This window comes from Salvelinus fontinalis, chromosome 17 (genome assembly GCF_029448725.1).
Source record: "Salvelinus fontinalis isolate EN_2023a chromosome 17, ASM2944872v1, whole genome shotgun sequence".
Classification (NCBI taxonomy): domain Eukaryota; kingdom Metazoa; phylum Chordata; class Actinopteri; order Salmoniformes; family Salmonidae; genus Salvelinus; species Salvelinus fontinalis.
In genome coordinates this window covers 47,105,793-47,130,277 of record NC_074681.1, presented here as the reverse complement: position 1 = coordinate 47,130,277, position 24,485 = coordinate 47,105,793, and the positions used below count along the sequence as shown (strand labels likewise).

General features: G+C 42.2%; 1 protein-coding gene across 1 annotated transcript in view; it reads right to left on the bottom strand.

Annotated features, from left to right (window-relative positions):
- LOC129814494 (anion exchange protein 2-like) overlaps positions 1–22,450 on the bottom strand; it is a 55,011-nt gene extending 32,561 nt beyond the window's left edge. Inside the window, exons 1-2 of the mRNA XM_055867645.1 lie at positions 22,095–22,450; positions 8,024–8,194 (exon numbers count right to left, since the gene is read on the bottom strand). Of these exons, the coding sequence (XP_055723620.1) occupies positions 8,024–8,092 (69 nt within the window). The 5' untranslated portion in view covers positions 8,093–8,194; positions 22,095–22,450. The remainder of the gene's footprint in view (positions 1–8,023; positions 8,195–22,094) is intronic.
- Positions 22,451–24,485: the final 2,035 nt, after the last annotated feature.

The window sequence follows — 24,485 nt, the reverse complement described above, 5'->3', positions numbered from 1 at the left end:
CGCCAGCCAGGATCTGCCAGAGCCGCCCGCCAGCCAGGATCTGCCAGAGCCGCCCGCCAGCCAGGATCGGCCAGAGCCGCCCGCCAGCCAGGATCGGCCAGAGCCGCCAGTCAGCCAGGATCGGCCAGAGCTGCCAGTCAGCCAGGATCTGCCAGAGCCGCCCGCCAGCCAGGATCTGCCCCTCAGTCCGGTGCCACCCCTTGGTTCAGTGGGGTTGATATGGAGGGTGGTTGTGGTTAGGAAGCCACGGGGGCGATTAAGGAGGCGGGAAAAAACATTGTTTAAGTGGGGTCCACGTCCCGCGCCAGAGCCGCCACCGCAGACAAACGCCCACCCAGACCCTCCCCTAGAGTTTAGGAGGTGCGCCCGGAGTTCGCACCTTAAGGGGGGGGGGGGTTCTGTCACGTTCCTGACCTGTTTTCCCTTGTTTTTGTATTTATTTAGTATGGTCAGGGCGTGAGTTGGGTGGGTTGTCGATGTGTGATTTTTATGTTGGGATTTTGTGTGTTCGGCCTGGTATGATTCTCAATCAGAGGCAGCTGTCAATCGTTGTCCCTGATTGAGAATCATACTTAGACAGCCGGGGTTTCACGTGTGTTTTGGTGGGTGTTTGTTCTTGTGTCAGTGTTTCGCCACACGGGACTGTCACGGTAGTTATTTTGTATCGCATATTGTTTTGTTATATATTAAATCACTATGGAAACTAACCACTCTGCGTATTGGTCCGATCCTTCTCGCCTCTCCTAGTCCGAGGAGGAGGAAGAAAATGACTATCGTTACACCTTCTACTAAATTAACAAACGTTCAAACAATTATTGTCATGCCTATTACACAGGTCGATGTTAAAACTAACAGATCAAAAAATTATCAGAGTCATAGGCAGTATTTAACCAAGCATTGTACTTTCAACCTGTAAACAATATCACGTTCTTAACAGGTCAACCCCACATGTCAACGGCAGCATCATAAAACTGAGTGTAAACTCAGGGAAAAAATGTACGTCCTCTCACTGTCAACTGTGTTTATTTTCAGCAAACTTAACATGTGTAAATATTTGTATGAACATAACAAGATTCAACAACTGAGACATAAACTGAACAAGTTCCACAGACATGTGACTAACCGAAATTGAATAATGTGTCCCTGAACAAAGGGGGGGTCAAAATCAAAAGTAACAGTCAGTATCTGGTGTGGCCACCAGCTGCATTAAGTACTGCAGTGCATCTCCTCCTCATGGACTGCACCAGATTTGCCAGTTCTTGCTGTGAGATGTTACCCCACTCTTCCACCAAGGTACCTGCAAGTTCCCGGACATTTCTGGGGGGAATGTAACTAGCCCTCACCCTCCAATCCAACAGGTCCCAGATGTGCTCAATGGGATTGAGATCCGAGCTCTTCGCTGGCCATGGCAGAACACTGACATTCCTGTCTTGCAGGGAATCATACACAGAATGAGCAGTATGGCTGGTGGCATTGTCATGCTGGAGGGTCATGTCAGGATGAGCCTGAAGGAAGGGTACCACATGAGGGAGCAGGATGTCTTCCCTGTAACGCACAGCTTTGAGATTGCCTGCAATGACAACAAGCTCAGTCCAACCCTCCACCTCCAAATCGATACCGCTCCAGAGTACAGGCCTCGGCGTAACGCTCATTCCTTCGACGATAAATGTGGATCCGACCATCACCCCTGGTGAGACAAAACCGCGACTTGTCAGTGAAGAGCACTTTTTGCCAGTCCTGTCTGGTCCAGCAACGGTGGGTTTGTGCCCATTGTTGCTGGTGATGTCTGGTGAGGACCTGCCTTACAACAGGCCTACAAGCCCTCAGTCCAGCCTCTCTCAGCCTATTGCGGACAGTCTGAGCACTGATGGAGGGATTGTGCGTTCCTAGTGTAACTCGGCAGTTGTTGTTGCCATCCTGTACCTGTCCCGCAGGTGTGATGTTCGGATGTTCGGATGTACTAATCCTGTGCAGGTGTTGTTACACGTGGTCTGCCACGTGCATCCTGTCTCCCTGTAGCGCTGTCTTAGGCGTCTCATAGTACGGACATTGCAATTCATTGCCCTGGCCACATCTGCAGTCCTCATGCCTCTTTGCAGCATGCCTAAGGCACGTTCACGCAGATGAGCAGGGACCTTGGGAATCTTTATTTTTGTGTATTTCAGAGTCAGTATAAAGGCCTCTTTAGTGTCCTAAGTTTTCATAACTGTGACCTTAATTGCCTACCATCTGTAAGCTGTTAGTGTCTTAACGACCATTCCACAGGTGCATGTTCATTAACTGTTTATAGTTCATTGAACAAGCATGGGAAACAGGCCAGCATCCCGGAGTCGCCTCTTCACTGTTGACGTTGAGACTGGTGTTTTGCGAGTACTATTTAATGAAGCTCCCAGTTGAGGACTTGTGAGGCGTCTGTTTCTCAAACTAGATACTCTAATGTACTTGTCCTCTTGCTCAGTTGTGCACCGGGGCCTTCCACTCCTCTTTCTACTCTAGTTAGAGTCAGTTTGCACTGTTCTGTGAAGGGAGTAGTACACAGCTTTGTATGAAATCTTCAGTTTCTTGGCAATTTCTCGTATGGTATAGCCTTCATTTCTTATAAAAAGAATAGACTGACGAGTTTCAGAAGAAAGGTCTATGTTTCTGGCATATTTGAGCCTGTAATCAAACCCACAAATGCTGATGCTCCAGATACTCAACTAGTCTAAAGAAGGCCAGTTTAATTGCTTCTTTAAATCAGAACAACAGTTTTCAGCTGTGCTAACATAATTGCAAAAGGCTATTCTAATGATCATTAGCCTTATAAAATCTGCAGTTTCCAGCTACAATAATCATTTACAACATTAATAATATCTACACCGTATTTCTGATCAATTTGATGTTTTTTTAAATGGACAATCTTTAAATTTTCTTTCTAAGTGACCCCAAACTTTTGAACGGTGGTGTGTGTGTGTGTATATATACAGTTGAAGTCGGAAGTTTACATACACCTTAGCCAAATACATTTAAACATTTGAACTTTTTCACAATTCTTGACGTTTAATCCAAGTAAAATGTCCCTGTCTTAGGTCAGTTAGGATCTCCACTTTATTTTAAGAATGTGAAATGTCAGAATAATAGTAGAGAGAATGATTTATTTCAGCTTTTATTTCTTTCATCACATTCCCAGTGGGTCAGAAGTTTACATACACTCAATTAGTATTTGGTAGCATTGCCTTTAAATTGTTTAACTTGGGTCAAACGTTTCTGGTAGCCTTCCACAAGCTTCCCACAATATGTTGGGTGAATTTTGGTCCAGAGCTGGTGTAACTGAGTCAGGTTTGTAGGCCTCCTTGCTCGCAAACGCTTTTTCAGTTCTGCCCACATATTTTCTATAGGATTGAGGTCAGGGCTTTCTGATGGCCACTCCAATACCCTGATTTTGTTGTCCTTAAGCCATTTTGCAACAACTTTGGAGGTATGCTTTGGGTCATTGTCCATTTGGAAGACCCATTTGCGACCAAACTTTAACTTCCTGACTGATGTCTTAAGATGTTGCTTCAATATATCCACATAATTTTCCTGCCTCATGATGCCATCTATTTTGTGAAGTGCACCAGTCCCTCCTGCAGCAAAGCAGTTCCACATCATGATGCTGCCACCCCCGTGCTTCACGGTTGGGATGGTGTTCTTCGGCTTGCAAGGCTCCCCATTTTTCCTCCAAATATAACGATGGTCATTATGGCCAAACAGTTCTATTTTTGTTTCATCAGACCAGAGGACATTTCTCCAAAAAGTACAAAGTTTGTCCCCAATGTGCACTTGCAAACCGTAGTCTGGCTTTTTTATGGAGGTTTTAGAGCAGTTGCTTCTTCCTTGCTGAGCGGCCTTTCAGGTTGTCGATATAGGACTCGTTTTACTGTGGATATAGATACTTTTGTACCGGTTTCCTCCAGCATCTTCACAAGGTCCTTTGCTGTTGTTCTGGGATTGATTTGCACTTTTCGCATCAAAGTATGTTCATCTCTAGGAGACAGAACCTTCCTGAGCGGTATGACGTCTATGTGGTCCCATGGTGTTTATACTTGCGTACTATTGTTTGTACAGATGAACGTGGTACCTTCAGGCATTTGGAAATTGCTCCCAAGGTTGAACCAGACTTGTGGAGGTCTACAATGGCTGATTTCAAGCAAAGAGGCACTGAGTTTGAAGGTAGGCCTTGAAATACATCCACAGGTACAACTCCAATTGACTCAAATTATGTCAATTAGCCTACCAGAAGCTTCTAAAGCCATGACATAATTTTCTGGAATTTTCCAAGCTGTTTAAAGGCACAGTCAACTTAGTGTATGTATACTTCTGACCCACTGGAATTGTGATACAGTGAATTATAAGTGAAATAATCTGTCTGTAAACAATTGTTGGAAAAATGACCTGTGTCGTGCACAAAGTAGATGTCCTAACCGACTTGCCAAAACTATAGTTTGTTAACAAGAAATTTGTGGAGTGGTTGAAAAACATGTTTTAATGACTCCAACCTAAGTGTATGTAAACTTCCGACTTCAGCTGTATATATATATATATTTACATACACACACACATGTATTTAACCTGTTCTTTGTGGCACTCCATATACAGTATACAGTATACTGTACTTCCATAACATTTTTCAACTGGTACAAGGAGACCTTCAGACGAGTCATGTGAGGCCTGTGGGCATCCTTAAGCAAAACAACCGACATGTACATGTTTGTCATATTAGTGTGTAGTCCAAACTGTTCGGTCGCTACAGACAGAAGTTGGCTGTGCCAATTTCATACGAGTCCCAAGATGCTTGTGGGGGCCGTAGAGCAAAATGGAGAACAGCACCGTGTTCACATATTTCACATATTTCCATAATAGTTTGTGGGCCAAACCATTAAAAAGCATGATCATTACACACGTGCAACTTTTACTGGGGATAATAAAAGGCCACTAAAATGTGCAGTTTTGTTACACAACACAATGCAACAGATGTCTCAAGTTGAGGGAGCATGGAATTGGCATGCTGACTGCAGGAATGTCCACCAGAGTTGCCAGAGAATTGAATGTTCATTTCTCTACCATAAGCCACCTCCAACATTGTTTTAGAGAATTTGGCAGTACGTTCAACTGGCCTCACAACCGCAGACCACGTGTAACCACGCCAGCCCAGGGCCTCCGCATCCGGCTTCTTCACCTGCGGGATCATCTGAGACCAGCCATCCGGACAGCTGATGAAACTGTGGATTTGAACTTCTGCACAATCTGTCAGAAACCGTCTCAGGGAAGCCCATCTGCGTGCTCGTCGTCTTCACCAAGGTCTTGACCTGACTGTCGTGAGTGACTTCAGCGGGCAAATGCTCACCTTTGATGGCCACTGGCACGCTAGAGAAGTGTGCTCTTCACGGATGAATCCCGGTTTCAACTGTAGCGGGCAGATGGCAGATGGTGTCGTCTGGGCAAGCTATTTGCTGATGTCAACATTGTGAACAGATGCCCCATTGTGGCAGTGGAGTTATGGTATGGGCAGGCATAAGCTACGAACATCAAACACAATTGCATTTTATCAATGGCAATTTGAATGCACAGAGATACCGTGAGGAGATACTGAGGCCCAATGTCATGCCATTCAATCTGCCACCTTCACCTCAATTTAAGGTATCTGTGACCAACAGATGCATATCTGTATTCCCAGTCATGTGAAATCCACCAATTAGGGCCTAATTCATGTATTTAAATTGACTGTTTTCCTTATATAAACTGTAACTAAGTCTAAAATCTTAAAAATTGTTACATGTTCCGTTTATATTTTAGTTCAGTCTATCTGGCCAAAACAAAGACATGTATGATGTGCTATACTGAACTCTACTGTACTCTACTCTGCTCTACTGTACTGTGCCCCACTGTACTGTACTGTGCTCTACTATACTGTACTGTGCTCCAGTTTACTCTACATGAGTTTCTTACAAGGATCTATGGACTCTTAATCTAGTGGTCTTGGTTTGAGACCACTCAAGACCACATATATTCGGGCTTTAACTTGTCATGGTCTCAACTCACTGGGTCTGAGTCTGGATCTTGGGTCCAATGTCCTGGTATAAATCTTGGTCTTGGCTCCTGGATATTACCTTAGTCTTTGGTTTACAAACCAATTTGAAGAAGACAATGCTTTCTGATCATTGGCTATTCACTCCCAACACATAGGAATCCCAACCCAGTTGACTACTTTTAAATAGTGGAAGCCCTCAATGGCAATGTCTATACTAAAATTAGTTATATCCATCTGGAGTCCTCCAATTATATCTATGATTGACACTTCACACCGAAACGCCAAAATAAAGATAAGTAAAGTGATCATTTAAACATCTAATGACATAATTAATGACAGAACAATATAGATTATATTTCTCTGAATTAAATTTAAAGATTTGGAAAATCTGGTAAAAAATTATTTTTTACTATTTTGTTAATTTGGTGTGCAAATAACATTTAAATTTTTTATCTGTAATAGAAGGTTAATCAAAACGATCACTACTGTCCATGGTTCTCCCTTTATTGCAACTTCTTCACAAATTCTGTGGGGTGGTAAGGAAGTCAAATAAATATTTCAAATATGAAATATTAACAAAGTGTGTGAGTAGTATACAGTATATGTTTACCTGAAATATGTTGGAAGAGTTTTAAATTGGCTTTACAGCTTCCTCTGGTGCAATATAATAATAATAATAATAATAATAATAATAATAATAATATAGCACATTTCATACAGAATCTCAAAATAAAAACAAATTCAGGGGGCTGGCAGTTTATGGGAGCAGTTCAGTAAAGGAGTAGCTTGAGTGGAGGTGGCATTGATGATACAGCCAGGGAAGGAGAAACGTCAGACAGGCAGGCCCGGAGCTCTCCATCAGGCATCTCTCTCACAGCTACTCCTTCTATGTAGGTAGGCTGGAACATCCACCACCGGATGTGTAGCACCAACCTGGATGATGCTTTGGCACCTTCGCCCAAGAGACCCCCCCCCAGTTTGGCCTCGTAATCAGGAACAGCCTTCTACGAGGCGAGCCTCTGTCGTCGCCTCACACCACAGTACAAATCCTTCCAGAAGCCAGGGCAGGTGGAACAAAAAGCCGGTTCTGTGTTGATGCATCATTCAAATGACATATGCTAGCTAGCTATAGCTAACCAAGCTGCCATCAATCATGTTTAGTACTTAGTATAGAATTTTGTAGTATACTATAGTAAATTCTACATTATTATTCACAAAAGAAACACTAGTAAATGCTACAGAAATGTCAGCAAAAACATTATTTGTAACTATAGTAAATAGTAATTTAATTAGCATATACCCTGCCCATTCCCATCCTTCACATCCCAATTTGTGCCAACAGTAAGTGAGAAACCCACATGTCAAGTATAGACCATATTGTGTTCCCTGTGATTATAGAAAAGAGCAAAAGCCCTGAACTCTCTGTTCAGAGCCCAGTCCTACCTACCTACAGGTTCTGGAATATTTGCTTGATCTGTTAGTATTTATCCACTAGGTTTCCTCAAGGAGAAAGCCTCACACTTCTATGTTAAAGATAATAAAACAAAACACTTTATTAAAAATACTACAGTAATGTACACAAAAAAAAACGCCAGTAAATACTACAGTATACTACTATAGTATATTCAACAAAAAAATACTACAGTATTTATATAATAAATACAACAGTATTCACTGACATTTTTTGTCGGACTTCAGTCTGCAAAAACACAGTAAACTACAGACTACAGTAAAGTCTGTAAAAACATTACAGTGAAAACTATAGTATTCCTACCAATGGTATTTTTTCATATGGGTAGGCTTCTTCACAGCGCCATGGCAACCACAGAACCACGGATATAAGCATTACCTGACTAATAAGTTTTAAAAATGTTAAAAAAAATAAATACATCAATAAATATCTCATTTTGTGTGTATAGAACCTGTGTATAGAATAACTCATGTACAGTAAATAGATGTAAGGTTTAAACTCACAGCTGAGGTGGCTGTGGCCATAGTGTTGGCGGCGACATTTGCGTCGCTGGCATCCTTAGGGTTGCTCATGGCTCCGTGCTGATCACAAGGTCAGGGCAGTACGTTGCGACGCAGTCCTTAGCCATTTTCACTCTCTTTCTTACTCAACGGAGGACTTTTGGGTAGCATAACCTGCGAAAAGGACAGGAATTGTATTGTTGGTCTTAGTCAAGTGACTATTGGTAAATTAGGTCAAATGTTAGGTCAAATCCCCCAAATGATCTTTTGGTTCGCGATTTCATTGTGCGTCCTACATGATGATTATACGTCCATAATAACGACATAGGCAACGCCATTTACACATTTAGGGCCACATCACCAGACCAGGAAAAAGTAGGGTAAGATTCAGGGTCTGGGAAAAGTCCTGGCCCTAACCATATCGACAATCCCTTGTGAGTGAACGACAAGCTTACAGTATTGTGACTCTGAATGGGGCCAACGCAGCGGCAAATAACAAAAAAGCAATCCATTTCTCTACCGTAGCTCTGAGTTTAGCTAAAAGTGAAAGTCTTTTTATTACAAAAACACGGGTGGCGGCTTCATCGCGAAAACACCGCTAAGAATTGCTGTGCCCTGAAGGGTTCAGAGGAGATTACGATGTACCCACCTTGGCAAGACCACAACATCAAATTTAGGGTGGAAAACCCCCTTTTTTTTTATGCACTTTTTTCCAAGCGAGCAAATCAACTCAGCTGGTCAGGCAGTGTCCTGTAACACAGCTGGTGTTACCGAGGTCTATTAGTGGTCACCTGGCTTGCGTGATAAGTAACCTTGCCTGAGACCTGAAGACTTCAATTACATCTCCGAGCTAATGCTTAGCTCAGTGGGCTAACAGCTAAGACTTAGCTCAGTGGGCTAACAGCTAAGACTTAGCTCAGTGGGCTAACAGTGTTCAGGCGGAAAGCCAACCCGTGCGAACCCAGTAGGTCACATTGGCACCAGCCCAATAACACTGACCCAGTCCTGGTAGGTTATGCACTGCTCCTCATCTAATAGACGTTAGATAACATTCATAAACACCCATAAACAGCCGAGAGCTTCTCTGATAGTGGATAGTGTTTGTCTACAGAGAATAACATTTACAGTTATTATGAGTCTGTATTCTTTTTAGAAGCAGTGAGGGTCAGGGTTGAGGGTAAGGGTCGCCAGATTGCTACCTGGTATTTAGACAACATATTTAGAGAATATCTTGAAGGATTCCCTTCAATGACATCAGAACATCTGAATGCAGGGCTTGAGGGTCAGGGTTGCCAGATTGTGTTCTGGCTGTGGTCAGATAGTGGGGTTGCCATTAGAACCCGACCGATATATCAGTTCACCCTATATTATCAATTCAACCGATATTGATATTCTAGAAATAGAATTTTAAAAAAGTTAATCTTATGCTTACCTGAACACTTGTGGCCATTCTCATGATGTCATCTTCACAATGTATGAAATTAACATTTGAAGCATAGTTATTGGACAATTGCTCTTTTGGATGGCAATTTCGGAGAAATCAGTGTGGGAAAATTACACTTTTTCATTTCCCCACTGTAAAACCGTATATCGGCAGATATGTCAGTATTGGTAAGTTGTCCCCCCCAAAATTGGAATCGGTATCAGACCCAAAGAAACATATCGGACGGGCTTTTTGTTGCCATATTGTGTAGGCAGAGTCCACTTGGAAATCCCCCTAATCACTAGCCCAAACCTTTTCAGTGAGTGAATTGACATGCTCAGCATTTTCCCTATCATTTTTGTGATTATATGTCAAATATGACCAAGTATTGACAGTATGTTGGTCTCGTTTAACATTTGAAAATAAGGATATGCATTTCTGAATGTATACATTTACATAAACAGGCATATTCAAATAAAGAAGTTCTCTCACTTTTGTGTAATCACAATGGGACCCTTATCTCCCTCTGATTTCCACGGATGCATCTCAATAGTCTACAGGGTGCTTCCTCTCCTCATCCCCCAGCCGTTACATGCACTGAACTGAGAGGACACTACTCTCCCTATGAGTGATAAGGAATATATCCCCAGTCTCGCCACTGCAGGACGAGACTGTCAGTGTGGTTTACATCAACAAGGTCACTGCTGCAATGTCACCGCCTTCGGAAAACACCCAACGCCCTCCCTCTGATTTCCAGCCACAAACTGAGGAGGAGGAATGGGATGGAGGATGTTCATTAGAGGTATCCTATGACACTTCATGAACTCTTAGAAAAAAAGAACCAAAAAGATTTCTTCGACTGTCCTCATAGGAGAACCCTTTGAATAACTCCTTTTGGTTCCAGGTAGAACCCTTTCAGGTTCCATGTAGAAGAACCCTTTCCACAGAGGGTTCTAAATGGATCCCAAAAGAGTTCTACTTGGAACCAAAAAGGGTTCTCCTATGGGGACAGCAGCAGAACCCTTTTGGAACCCTTTTTTCTAAGAGTGTGGTTGGGAATGATATGATACTCCTATATTACGCATATGTATGATATGTGATAATCATATTATTATATTTGAGTGGGGGTGGGAATTGTGGATCTACAGTACAGATAGTGCTGAACCGTGTGAGGTCACAGGGGAGTTCATTGGAGATTCATGTTGAGATTTTGTCATCACTCACTACAAAGTGTTTTTTTTTTTTTTTTTGGGGGGTGGATCAGCTTAGTATTGCGGAAAGAATGTTGCTTCCAATGTAATTGTCTGCATCATTTCCATTCCCCCATATTTTTTGGGGTAAATATATATATCCATATACGTATGCATACATATACACATATATACATACACATACCTATATAGACATACATACTTTTTTAAAGAATATGCCTTTATTATTATTCCCCGCGACCCTACCACCAATCCCCCAATTGGAGTAAACTTATAAACACTTCTGCTTTTACCTTCAATTTCTACATCTTATACCTATCTTACAGACACAGTCCACTTTACAATAGTTCTCTCTTATTTGTTCTTAGTCCTTCCTCTATTTCTGTTGTCCATCCAATTTTATTTCCACTTGTAACTGTGCTATTTCACAAAAGCTCCGCACCTATACACATTTCACAGATCCCGTATGCCCTATATTGTTTATCTTGTTATTAGTCCCACCCTTCAGCTCCACCCAACCCCTCCCATCTATCTTCCAACATCATCCATTTCGGATTTCTATTTGCCATACATTTCTCAACTGTGCTGTGAAAGTGTTGCTTGAGGTATGTTTTCGTCTTTGGTGGTCCATCTTACGGTGAAACTTGTGAAGCTGAAAGTCCTCAAAGGACACAGAAGTGGGCAGACACACACAGACATACATAGGGCACATGTAAGAGAGCAATTAGGGGACCTCAAAAATCTCAATATTACTTCCAGATATAGAAGCAGTAGCTGCGTGTGCGTGCGTGCGCGTGTCAGTCTCTGATTACGTTGTTGGTTCTTTCAGTTCAACCTTCATTTCATTCAAGTGGAAGAGATCCATCTGATGACTCAATCATGACCCATCTCTCCCTGATATCAAATCGATACTTCTCCTAGGACAAAAACAGTTGGAAGAACACCAAAGAAGAAACACAAGAAGTTCCAGCAGAAAATGCCTTATTAGCTTTCCATATCAATACACAAAGCTTCTAATGTATAATCTGCACAGCAGGGATTATTTACACTTTTTCAAAATCCACTGAAAACAGCTGTTATTTTAGACAGGATTGTGAGGTCACAAAAAAATGCACTAAGCCTAAAACTACACAAATTACCATACTACACATGTCAGCGTTTACTGAAAATGCACTAAGCCTAAAACTACACAAATTACCATACTAGCGTTTACTGAAGTGAAATCTCTGACTACCATTTTCGACTGTATAAAGCCCTAGAGAGCAGACGTCTACACAAAGGGACCATGGTTCTCGTTGGTGACGACCCTCTTCCCTAGCACCACACCCCTCGTCGATTCAACGGGCTTAATCATATCAAAGCGCTTAGTGGAAAAACAGCACCGATGACTCACCAGCCAACGATGAGAAAGGCAAAAGGCATATGGGAGATTACGGTGCCGTACCTACTCTTTCCTTTGTTGTCGTTGTTTTAGTGGTCGGTGGTATGTTAAGGCAAATCTGTGGTGGACCTGCAGGTGGTGGGACGATTATTAAAAGGCTACAAGGTCAGCGTTCGGAAACCCACTAGGGATTACAGGGTTAAAAATGTTTGTGTGAAAAGATTAGTGTGATTGTTAACGTGTGACTCGTGAGCGTATGGCTCGAAGACCTTAACTAATATTGTTTGGTCAAACTTGATAAAAGTTTTGGCACTTTGTCCAAAACGGACCATACGGTTTTGGGAAAGTTATGGGTACTCTAAAGATATGTGGTAGGCCAGGAGCTACTCTACTGTAGATCTTAGGGCATGAAACGCAAGAGGACGGACCTTCTTCTTTCAGGTCATAGCTATGAGTGTTTTTTCCTTACAGTTCATTTACTTCCTTACTTCACTCTCTTCAAAGTACATACTGTAGTGATCCTCGCTATATGAGCCACGTTGCAATTCCTACCAAGTGGGTTAACCCTATTTGCCCTATGCGTAGGGTGTTTGCCTTTCAAACCAGCAACCTGGGTTCACATTCCTGTCCTGCCATTTGCTACACTGGTGTCAGAAGTGTGATAGTGAGAGGCGTGCACACGTGAGGGACATGATAGGGAGAATCGTGGGGGGTGATGTAGCGACCTTAACTCAACACCTAGCGACCTCAAGAGGTTTCAGACCTCTTGGTGTAAAGGTGTTGGCTTGACAGTCGCTGCACCCGGGGTTGAGTCCTGGTTGGGACTACCCCCTAAATTAGCTACATTGGTGTCAGAAGTGGGATGGCAACCCCGAGGCCATTGTGTTCGAATGGGGCAGTGTAGCAACCCTCATTATATGAGCCACGTTATAATTCCCACAAAGCGGGTTAACGCTATTGGCGCGATGCATGCCGGCCAATCTGCCCTGCTCTGCCATACAGTACCAGTCAAAAGTTAAGACAGTTACACATTTAAATGTTTTTATTTTTACATTTTACAATAACAGTGAAGACATCAAAACTATGAAATTACTATATGATTCCATATGTGTTATCAAAAAAAGTGTGAAACATATATTGTATATTTGAGATTCTTCAAAGTAGCCACCCTTTGCCTTGATGACAGCGTTGCACAAGCTTGGCATTCTCTCAACCAGCTTCATGAGGTAGTCACCTGGAAATCATTTCAATTAACAGCTGTGCCTTGTTAAAAGTTAATTTGTGGAAGTTCTTTCGTTCTTAATGCGGTTGAGCCAATCAAGGTAGGGGTGGTATACAGAATATAGCCCTATTTGGTTAAAGACCAAGTCCAAATTATGGCAAGAACAGCTCAAATAAGATAAGAGAAATTATAATCCATCATTACTTTAAGGCATGAGGAAAAGTCAATGAGAAAAATTTCAAGAACTTTGGAAGTTTCTTCAAGTGCAGTCGCAAAAATCATCAAGCGCTATGATGAAACAGGCTCTCATGAGGACCGCCACTGGAAAGGAAGACCCAGAGTTACCTCTACGGCAGAGGATAAGTTCATCAGAGTTACCAGCCTCAGAAATTGCAGCCCAAATAAATGCTTCACAGAGTCCAAGTAACATCTCAACATCAACTGTTCAGAGGAGACTGCCTGAATCAGGCCTTCGTGGTCAAATTGCTGCAAAGAAACCACTACTAAAGGATGCCAATAATAAGAAGAGACTTGCTTGGGCCAAGAAACATGAGCAATGGACATTAGACTGGTGGAAATCTGTCCTTTGGTCTGATGAGTCCAAAGTTGAGGTTTTTGGTTCCAACCGCCGTGTCTTTGGGAGACGCAGAGTAGTTGAACAGATGATCTCCGCATGTGTGGTTCCCACCGTGAAGCATGGAGGAGGAGGTGTGATGGTGTGGGGGTGCTTTGCTGGTGACACTGTCAGTGATTTATTTAGAAATCAAGACACACTTAACCAGCATGGCTACCACAGCATTCTGTAGCGATACGCCATCTTATCTGGTTTGCGCTTAGTGGGACTATCATTTGTTTTTCAACAAGACAATGACCCAAAACACACCTCCAGGCTGTGTAAGGGCTATTTGACCAAGAAGGAGGGTGATGGAGTGCTGCATCAGATGACCTGGCCTCCACAAATCACCCGACCTCAACCCAATTGAGATGGTTTGGGATGAGTTGGACGGCAGAGTGAAGGAAAAGCAGCCAACAAGTCCTCAGCATATGTGGGAACTCCTTCAAGACTGTTGGAAAAGCATTCCACGTGAATCTGGTTGAGAGAATGCCAATTGTGCAAAGCTGTCATCAAGGCAAAGGGTGGCTACTTTGTAGAATCTCAAATATATTTTGATTTGTTTAACACTTTTTTGGTTACTACATGATTCCATGTGTGTTATTTCATAGTTTTGATGTCTTCACTATTATTCTACAGTGTAGAAAATAGTATAAATAAAGAACAACCCTTGAATGAGTAGACGTGTCCAAACTTCTGACTGGTACTGTATATCAGCTTGAAGAAAGCAGGTAACATTGCACTTAAGGGCATTTCCATCTAGAAGGATCCATGAGCACCATCGTAGAGTTCATAGTAGCATGTCAAATTGGGTGTCAAATGAAAGCCAAGAGTCTGGCTATATTTTTGAGAAATTAAGGCATATATGCATTTTTCAGGTTTTGAAATAGTCTTAACAGGTATTATAAATACATCAACAAATAATAATGTTGAAGACCCCTGCCAACTAATATCAACAACAATTAGATTTTGTTTCGGATACATGATTTGCCTTCTGTACGTTTAAGAAACACTGCTTTGTGCCTTGTAATTCCGTTACCAAAAACCTACATATCTGTAAGATATTTTCTAATTACTCTCCCTCATGAGGGAGGATAATGAAAGTTCACAGAAGTAACAAGTAAAGGTAGACCTACCAATTAGTTAGTGCTTTGACTGATATCACGTTTCTTTATGAATTATTACGTGATTATAACTCGTAATCCTGTTACCAAATTAGTAACAGAATTATAGAAGAATCTAACGGGATTAGTGCAATTGAAATGGCTACGATGGGAAATCATAGTAGTGTCCTGTTAGTGTCCTCCCTTCCACTGGCATACTGTTATGTTCAGCTCGTAACTTTCTTTTCTCTTTCTGTCGTCTGGTGGTCAAAGCAAGGCTGTTAAAACAGTCTGGACAACCCCTCCCTCTCACTCTCCCTCTCTCTGCTGCTCCCTCTCTCTCTTTCCTCTCCAGTTAATGCCACCTCTCCCGGCTCTTACTGACACCTACCATGACACCTACCCTCTTTCCATTTACTGTAACAAGCATCCTCACACACTGAGCACCGATCGTCCATGGACGTTGAAAAGTAGTTGAAATTTGGTCAATCCGCCCTGGCCGGACCAAATCTGAACCAATCATAGATGTTTATGTTTCACAAGTTTGGAGAGCACAGTACAGTAGAGCACAGTACAGTAAAGAAATGTACAGTACTGTACAGTACAGTAGAGTTCAGTACAGTACAATAGACTAGAGTACTGTATAATGTACTTTATTATACTGGGACCGGTTGCATAAAGCATCTTAAGTACATTTTCCCCTTATCTTTTCCATTAAAGTTTCCTTCACTTTTAAAAAACTTTTTGGCGAAGTTCCCACTTAAATGAAGTGAAAAAGTTAAGGGTGCCCATGAGGTCTCTTAAGTGCTTCATTCAGTATGGATATCAATGTAAACAGCATTTGTGGAGGTGAATGTTGTTTTCCTCTGCCCTGGTTTCAAAAGGAAAACATCCACCAGCTAACTAGCCACTTAGCTAAACATTAGAAGGTGCACAATCCATGGCTATAAAGCTAGCTGGCTAGCTACCTACTCTAAGTTAGCATGCTAGTGCTAGAAAGTAATAAAAACAAGTTCAGGAAAAAAGTAACTAAAAGAAACATGATTTGTGATCTTCTGAATCAATTTGTTTCTCCTGTTTTGAATGTAGAAGTTCTATTTTGTGATCTCCCAAAATGAATGTGATTCAGTCAGTGAATCAGGTCATCTCCATGTTAACCAGAGACTTTCTGCAGTACATGCCTTCAAACTACCTTAAAACCCTTAAATTCTGCTCTTACCCAAGGAAATGTAAGATGGGCTCTATATGCCACACACTTCAACAATTCCCTTAGGTAAGGGGAAATTAGTCCTCATGGTAAACCCTTAAGTGAAACACTGAAGATGTTTTATGCATCTGTACTAAACATACTACTTTGCTGTGCTGTACTGTTTTGTATTGCACTTTCCTGTGCTGCACTGTTCTGTATTGAACTCTACTGTGCTGTAAAGTGATGTCAAAACTTATGAAACAAGGGACGTCTGATTGTTTCAGATTTGGTCTGGTCTGGACCAACCAAATGTGGTCTTGTTTGGGGGCGGAGCTCATTACAATAATAGAATAGAATAATACCCAAATATGCAAAAGAGGGATATTGCATATTTCTACCTTTGTATACCTATTCAGGATACAAGGATCACCATGATCACCATTTATTTATTTCACCTTTATTTAACCAGGTAGGCAAGTTGAGTTCTCATTTACAATTGCGACCTGGCCAAGATAAAGCAAAGCAGTTCGACACATACAACAACAGAGTTACACATGGAATAAAACAGACATACAGTCAATAATACAGTAGAAAAATAAGTCTATATACAATGTGAGCAAATTAGGTGAGATAAGGGAGGTAAAGGCAAAAAAAAGGCCATGGTGGCGAAGTAAATACAATATAGCAAGTAAAACACTGGAATGGTAGATTTGCAGTGGAAGAATGTGCAAAGTAGAGATAGAAATAATGGGGTGCAAAGGAGCTAAATAAATAAATACAGTAGGGGGAGAGGTAGTTGTTTGGGATAAATTATAGATGGGCTATGTACAGGTGCAGTAATCTGTGAGCTGCTCTGACAGCTGGTGCTTAAAGCTAGTGAGGGAGATAAGTGTTTCCAGTTTCAGAGATTTTTGTAGTTCGTTCCAGTCATTGGCAGCAGAGAACTGGAAGGAGAGGCGGCCAAAGGAAGAATTGGTTTTGGGGGGTGACCAGAGAGATATACCTGCTGGAGCGCGTGCTACAGGTGGGTGCTGCTATGGTGACTAGCGAGCTGAGATAAGGGGGGACTTTACCTAGCAGGGTCTTGTAGATGACCTGGAGCCAGTGGGTTTGGCGACGAGTATGAAGCGAGGGCCAGCCAAAGAGAGCGTACAGGTCGCAGTGGTGGGTAGTATATGGGGCTTTGGTGACAAAACGGATGGCACTGTGATACCCTACTGTATAAATTGGATGCAGTCTATTGGAGGCTATTTTGTAAATGACATCGCCGAAGTCGAGGATCGGTAGGATGGTCAGTTTTACAAGGGTATGTTTGGCAGCATGAGTGAAGGATGCTTTGTTGCGAAATAGGAAGCCAATTCTAGATGTAACTTTGGATTGGAGATGTTTGATGTGAGTCTAGAAGGAGAGTTTACAGTCTAACCAGACACCTAGGTATTTGTAGTTGTCCACATATTCTAAGTCAGAACCGTCCAGAGTAGTGATGTTGGACGGGCAGGCAGGTGCAGGCAGCGATCGGTTGAAGAGCATGCATTTAGTTTTACTTGTATTTAAGAGCAATTGGAGGCCACGGAAGGAGAGTTGTATGGCATTGAAGCTCGTCTGGAGGGTTGTTAACACAGTGTCCAAAGAAGGGCCAGAAGTATACAGAATGGTGTCGTCTGCGTAGAGGTGGATCAGAGAATCACCAGCAGCAAGTGCGACATCATTGAGATGTCGGTCCAAGAGAAGAGAGTCATAGAGTCATAGAGACTGCCAGAAGCCCGGACAATAGGCCCTCCGATTTGACACACTGAACTCTTTCAGAGAAGTAGTTGGTGAACCAGGCGAGGCAATCATTTGAGAAACCAAGGCTATCGAGTCTGCCGATGAGGATGTGGTGATTGACAGAGTCGAAAGCCTTGGCCAGGTCATTGAATACGGCTCCACAGTATTGTTACTAATCGATGGCGGTTAAGATATCGTTTAGGACCTTGAGCGTGGCTGAGGTGCCCCCATGACCAGCTCTGAAACCAGATTGCATAGCGGAGAAGGTATGTTGGGATTCGAAATGGTCGGTTATCTGTTTGTTGACTTGGCTTTCGAGGACCTTAGAAAGGCAGGGTAGGATAGATATAGGTCTGTAGCAGTTTGGGTCAAGAGTGTCCCCCCCATTGACGAGGGGGATGACCGCAGCTGCTTTCCAATCTTTGGGAATCACAGACGACACGAAAGAGAGGTTGAACAGGCTAGTAATAGGGGTTGCAAAAATTTCGGCAGATAATTTTAGAAAGAAAGGGTCCACTTGCCCGGCTGATTTGTAGAGGTCCAGATTTTGCAGCTCTTTCAGAACATCAGCTGACTGGATTTGGGAGAAGGAGAAATGGGGAAGGCTTGGGCGAGTTGCTGTGGGGGGTGCAGTGCTGTTGACCGGGGTAGGGGTAGCCAGGTGGAAAGCATGGCCAGCTGTAGAAAAATGCTTGTTGAAATTCTGAATTATAGTGCATTTATCGGTGGTGACAGTGTTTCCTATCCTCAGTGCAGTGGGCAGCTGGGAGGAGGTGTTCTTACTCTCCATGGACTTTACAGTGTCCCAGAACCTTTTTGAGTTTGTGTTGCAGGAAGCAAATTTCTGCTTGAAAAAGCTAGCCTTGGCTTTTCTAACTGCCTGTGTATATTGGTTTCTAGCTTCCTGAAAAGTTGCATATCATGGGGGCTGTTCGATGATAATGCAGAACGCCATAGGATGTTTTTGTGTTGGTTAAGGGCAGTCAGGTCTGGAGAGAACCAAGGGCTATATCGGTTCCTGGTTCTAAATTTCTTGAATGGGGCATGCTGATTTAAGATGGTGAGGAAAGCATTTTTTTTTAAATAACCAGGCATCCTCTACTGATGGGATGAGATCAATATCCTTCCAGGATCCCCCGAAGGATTATATATATATTATATAATTATATATCCATAATTATGCATTTCTCTATAGTGCAGCTCAGGGACCCATGGTGTTATTCCATTACCGTAATTCCATTACCAGATATAAATCCACTTCACCTACTGTAGTTCAATAACCAAAATACATTTTTTTCAAACTCAAGGTGTGATGTCATAGCTGACACCCCATTCTTTCTGCTGACATCATTGAATCTTAATAAGATATTTAAACGTGATCGCATCTGCACAGTTCTTCCAGTAAATCTGTTTTTTGTGAAATGTTCTGTGTATATTGTTCATAATAGTCCTTATGCATAGAGTTGTACAGTTTGATAAACTTTGAAATCAATGTTTTTTTGTTTGGCATACAAATCTGAGTCAAAGCGTAATTCCATTATTGTGGAATTGTCCTTAAACTTAGTAAAAGCAAGTAGGTGAATACAACCAATTAATAATGGAGTAAAAAATGTAAGGGTGATTCGAACACAAAAATGGACAAAACTGTTTTGTGCGAACCCCCTTCTTATTTTTGAACATCAGCTAGTACATCAGCTTATATATTCAACTACCATATATATTTCAGTACGTATGACACCTGAGTAGGCTACATCAGAGAGGTGGAAATGGAAAACTGCTAAATAATTGTTTTTTGCTCTCGTCTCCCCAGCTCCTCTCGTTTACCGGTATGACTCAAGGTAACAGAGGACAGTGACTCAGCAGTAAACCACATCTGATATTCACGCACTCTGGGGCAGATCGGATTGTGAGCCTTGATGTAAAATGGCCTAAATATGGGTGCAACAAAGACACGCAACATTTCCTTCAATGGATTGAAAAGCACAACTGCTTTGATGGTTGCAGATAAGAACCACTCTCAGAAAGTATCTTGGGGCTTTAATTTCATTCATTCAAAGCGTTTCCCTGGTCTACACCATTTCCCATCCCTGTCCTGTCAAAATAGAGTTTTCAATAGCGTCTGCAAACACTAGTGTGTGTGGAATAAAGGTCATGACCTCATAAGGTCTGCAGTACACGTCATTCCCACCATCTTGGGTAATTGATGATGCCTAGCTTGGTCAAAGTTGATCAGAGCTAGCTGACCGGCCTGGCGTGCCCTCTAGATTTACTTGGACAGCGCACCAAATGGCATCCTATTCCCTATGTAGTGCACTACTTTTGACGAGGGCTCACACTTCTCTGGTCAAAAGTAGTGCATTATATAGGGAATAGGATGCCATTTGGGACACATATCGGTGTGGACATGCCATGCCCTGGCCAAAAACGAAAGCAGGTGCGAACACACACGTACAGTGCTGTAGTTGCTATGCCCCTCCATTGACTTTCAGCTTGGCTGAGCACTCAGTGATGGAAAGAATGCAGAAACATCATGAGCCACTTATGCCACTTGGAACAGCCAGTGACTGCACCAGCTGCATACGTCCAGTACTGAACAGTGGCTGGAGAAGTAAATGATTGCCTGCTGGCAAAGTGGCTAACTAGCAGCACCAAGGTTGTATTATTATGGTTATGCAATGCAGGGTTCTTTTTGAGTATTAGGGACCCACGAGAGGAGTAACACTAGACATGCCAAGGTAAAGAAATTGTCATGATAAGGTAGAGACACATAAAGACCCATGGGCTATTCCTCTACCACCAATTTTGCAACAACGTTTCGATCCAAGATGGATCTTCATCAGGGCCCGTATTAAGTAAATCTTGCCATTATAGAATATGCTTAAAATTAGATTTTTGGTTTGTGCGACTTAGGCCTGTATTCTTAAAGTGTCTCAGAGTAGAAGTTGGCTTTTTAGATCATAACTAAAGGAACGGGGGACCTGATCCTAGATCAGCACTCCTACTCTAAGACGCTTTGGGAATACGGGCCTAGGTCTCACACACACACACAAATCTAAGTTTAAGCATATTCTATAACGGCAAGATTAACTTTGTAAAATAACAGTTTGGTCTCCAAAGATTAGAGGCTAGTACAGACACTCCATAGACTAGAGAAAATGAAAATAAGCTAATAATTATGATCCGTTAACTGGTCATTATCATTCATAGAGATTTCCCTTTCCTTCACAAAGCGGTAACGTTGATCTCTTCAAAATAGTGGATGTCATGAGTTAGATACCATCTCTAACTCAAGACCTTATCATTCCTCTCTTCTCAAAGAATGAGAGAAAAATAAAAGGGAAAGGGGGGGAAATGTATTGAAAAGAAAGAGACAGGAAGTGCCTCACAAGGCAAATCCTACATTGAAAGATCAGGACATATTGAAAGCTGCAAAAGAACGTGATTTTTCATCGCCCCCTTCGGTACATGTTGTGTGTTCACAGCTGTATAGTAGTGACCTGCTGAGTGAGTAGTGACGCAGCCTCAAGTTACTCAGCTAGTGCTCATAGGCACAAAATGGAGAGAAATCTGTTTTACCATCCAACAGGAAACAGTCATAAAAAAAAGTCAGTAACACTTGCCATTTTTTCTTCTGCTTTCACGTCACTCAACAGATAGGAATCCACAACCCCCCTTCCTCACACACACACACACACACACACACACACAGGTAAGACAAAACTAACAAAACCTCCTCTGTGTCGCGCTACAGTGTGTGACATGATAACATTACAACCGCTTCTTTGAGGCTTCCATTTATAAAGTAGAGAGGATATTTCTTCTTCACAAGGGACACCGAAACCCAAACTGAGAAAGACAGCAGAGGTTAAGGAGCTAGAAGAGGCAACACATACTTTGAAATAATTTAAGTGGATGCTCTTATACAATGGATGCTCTTATCCCCGCAACTCTCCCAGTAAGTGTAGGTAGGCCAACAGCAAGGAGTCTCAACCGCAGCATAACAATGAGCATAACTGGCGCGAATCCCCACTAGACAGTGCTACTGTATAATGTACACCACTTCAAAAGACAAAGAGTATAAAGTGAGTTAAGTCTGAACGGTGTGTCTATGAGCTCGCAGCAGACGACATGACCAAGGTGTGTGAGAGAGAGCGACAGAGCTTACCTCAGCGTGTTCACTGCAGAGAGCTTCCAGCGACAGCAAACATCGTAGTGAGAGTCAAATCCCACTGAATTCAGAAAGGCAGTGAGAGGAGAGAACACCGAGAAGAGGGAGTGTGTGCATCTGTTTGTGAGAGAGAGGGAGAGAGCGTGTGTGTAAGGGATGAAGAGAGAGGCAGCGCAAAAGAGAGTGGGGGAGATTGTGGTTAGTGCTGTATTCTTGTCTTGTCTCTGCACTTCCCCTAACACACGACACGCACACACTCGCCCTGACAAACGCACACTCTACACTCGCAACCATTGAGCACCAACTAATGTTTTAAACCCTCCCCCAAATTCCATCCCCTCTCGGTTAGTCTTTCTCCTCTAAACCTCTGGCAAGCATGTGACCGCAGGAGATGACTCGACAATAAGGGACACACACACACACACACACACGCACGCACACACACACACACACACACACAATGTTAAACACAGTGTGAAACATGACACATTGACACATGCCGAAAGACATTTGCATACACACACTGTCTACAGCAGCTATTTCAAATCTCACAATGACCTACGTTTGAAAAGGTTATACAGTACCAGTCAAAAGTTTGGACACACCTACTCATTCAAGGGTTGTTCTTTATTTTTACTATGTTCTACATTGTAGAATAATAGTGAAGACTTCAAAACTATGAAATAACACATGGAATCATGTGGTAACCTAAAAAGTGTTAAACAAATCAAAATATATTTTAGATTTGAGATTCTTCAAAGTAGCCACCCTTTGCTATGATGACAGCTTTGCACACTCTTGGCATTCTCTCAACCAGATTCACCTGTAATGCTTTTCCAACAGTCTTGAAGGAGTTATATGCTGAGCACTTGTTGGCTGCTTTTCCTTCACTCTGCGGTCCAACTCATCCCAAACCATCTCAATTGGGTTGAGGTCGGGTGATTTTGGAGGCCAGGTCATCTGATGCAGCACTCCATCACCCTCCTTCTTGGTCAAATAGCCCTTACACAGCCTGGAGGTGTGTTTTGGGTCATTGTCCTGTTGAAAAACAAATGATAGTCCCACTAAGCGCAAACCAGATGGGATGGCGTATCGCTGCAGAATGCTGTGGTAGCCATGCTGGTTAAGTGTGCCTTGAATTCTAAATAAATCACTGACAGTGTCACCAGCAAAGCAGCCCCACACCATCACACCTCCTCCTCCATGCTTCACAGTGGGAACTACATATCCAGAGATCATCCATTCACCAGCTCTGTGTATCACAAAGACAAAGCGGTTGGAACCAAAAATCTCAACTTTGGACTCATCAGACCAAAGGACAGATTTCCCCTGGTCTAATGTCCATTGCTCATGTTTCTTGGACCAAGCAAGTCTCTTCTTATTATTGGTGTGGTTTCTTTGCATCAATTCGACTATGAACGCCTGATTCACGCAGTCTCCTCTGAACAGTTGATGTTGAGATATGTCTAGAACTTTGTTAAGCATTTAATTGGGCTGCATTTTCTGAGGCTGGTAACTCTGATGAACATACCCTTGGCAGCAGGGGTAACTCTGGGTCTTTCTTACCTGTGGCGGTCTTCATGAGAGCCTGTTTCATCATAGCGCTTGATGGTTTTTGCGACTGCACTTGCGGAAACTTTCAAAGTTCTTGAAATGTTCTGCATTGACTGACCTTTATGTCTTAAAATAATGATGGACTGTCGTTTCCAATTGCTTTTTTTAGCTATTCTTGCCATAATATGGACTTGGTCTTTAACCAAATAGGGCTATCTTCTGTATACCATCCCTACCTTGTCACAACACAATTGATTGGCTATAAAGGCATTAAGAATAAAATAAATTCCACAAATGAACTTTTAACAAGGCACACCTGTTAATGTAAATGCATTCCAGGTGAATACCTCATGAAGCTGGTTGAGAGAATGCCAAGTGTGCAAAGCTGTCATCAAGGCAAAGGGTGGCTACTTTGAAGAATCTCAAATATAAAATATATTTAGATTTGTTTAACACTTTTTTTGATTACTACATAATTTCATTTGTGTTATTTCATAGTATTGATGTCTTCACTATTATTCTACTCTGTAGAAAATGACTTCAACTAACCTAGAGCGAGAGGTGTGTAGGTGTGTCCACACTTTTGACTGGTACTGTATATGGATTGTAGATACTGATTCTATCCCACTAGAAACCAGATTGAGATGCGTAAGGGCTATGTGTACAGTGAAAAATAAGTTCTTTGAAATAGTAAAAACTATTGATTAGAGGTTAAACAAAATTCAAACATCCATGTATTCAGATACCAGGTGAGTCAGCTGAGAACAAGCAATCGTTTTTTTTATTTTTTATAATTACATACAAGAAACAGTAGGTCACTGAAAAGGATGACAT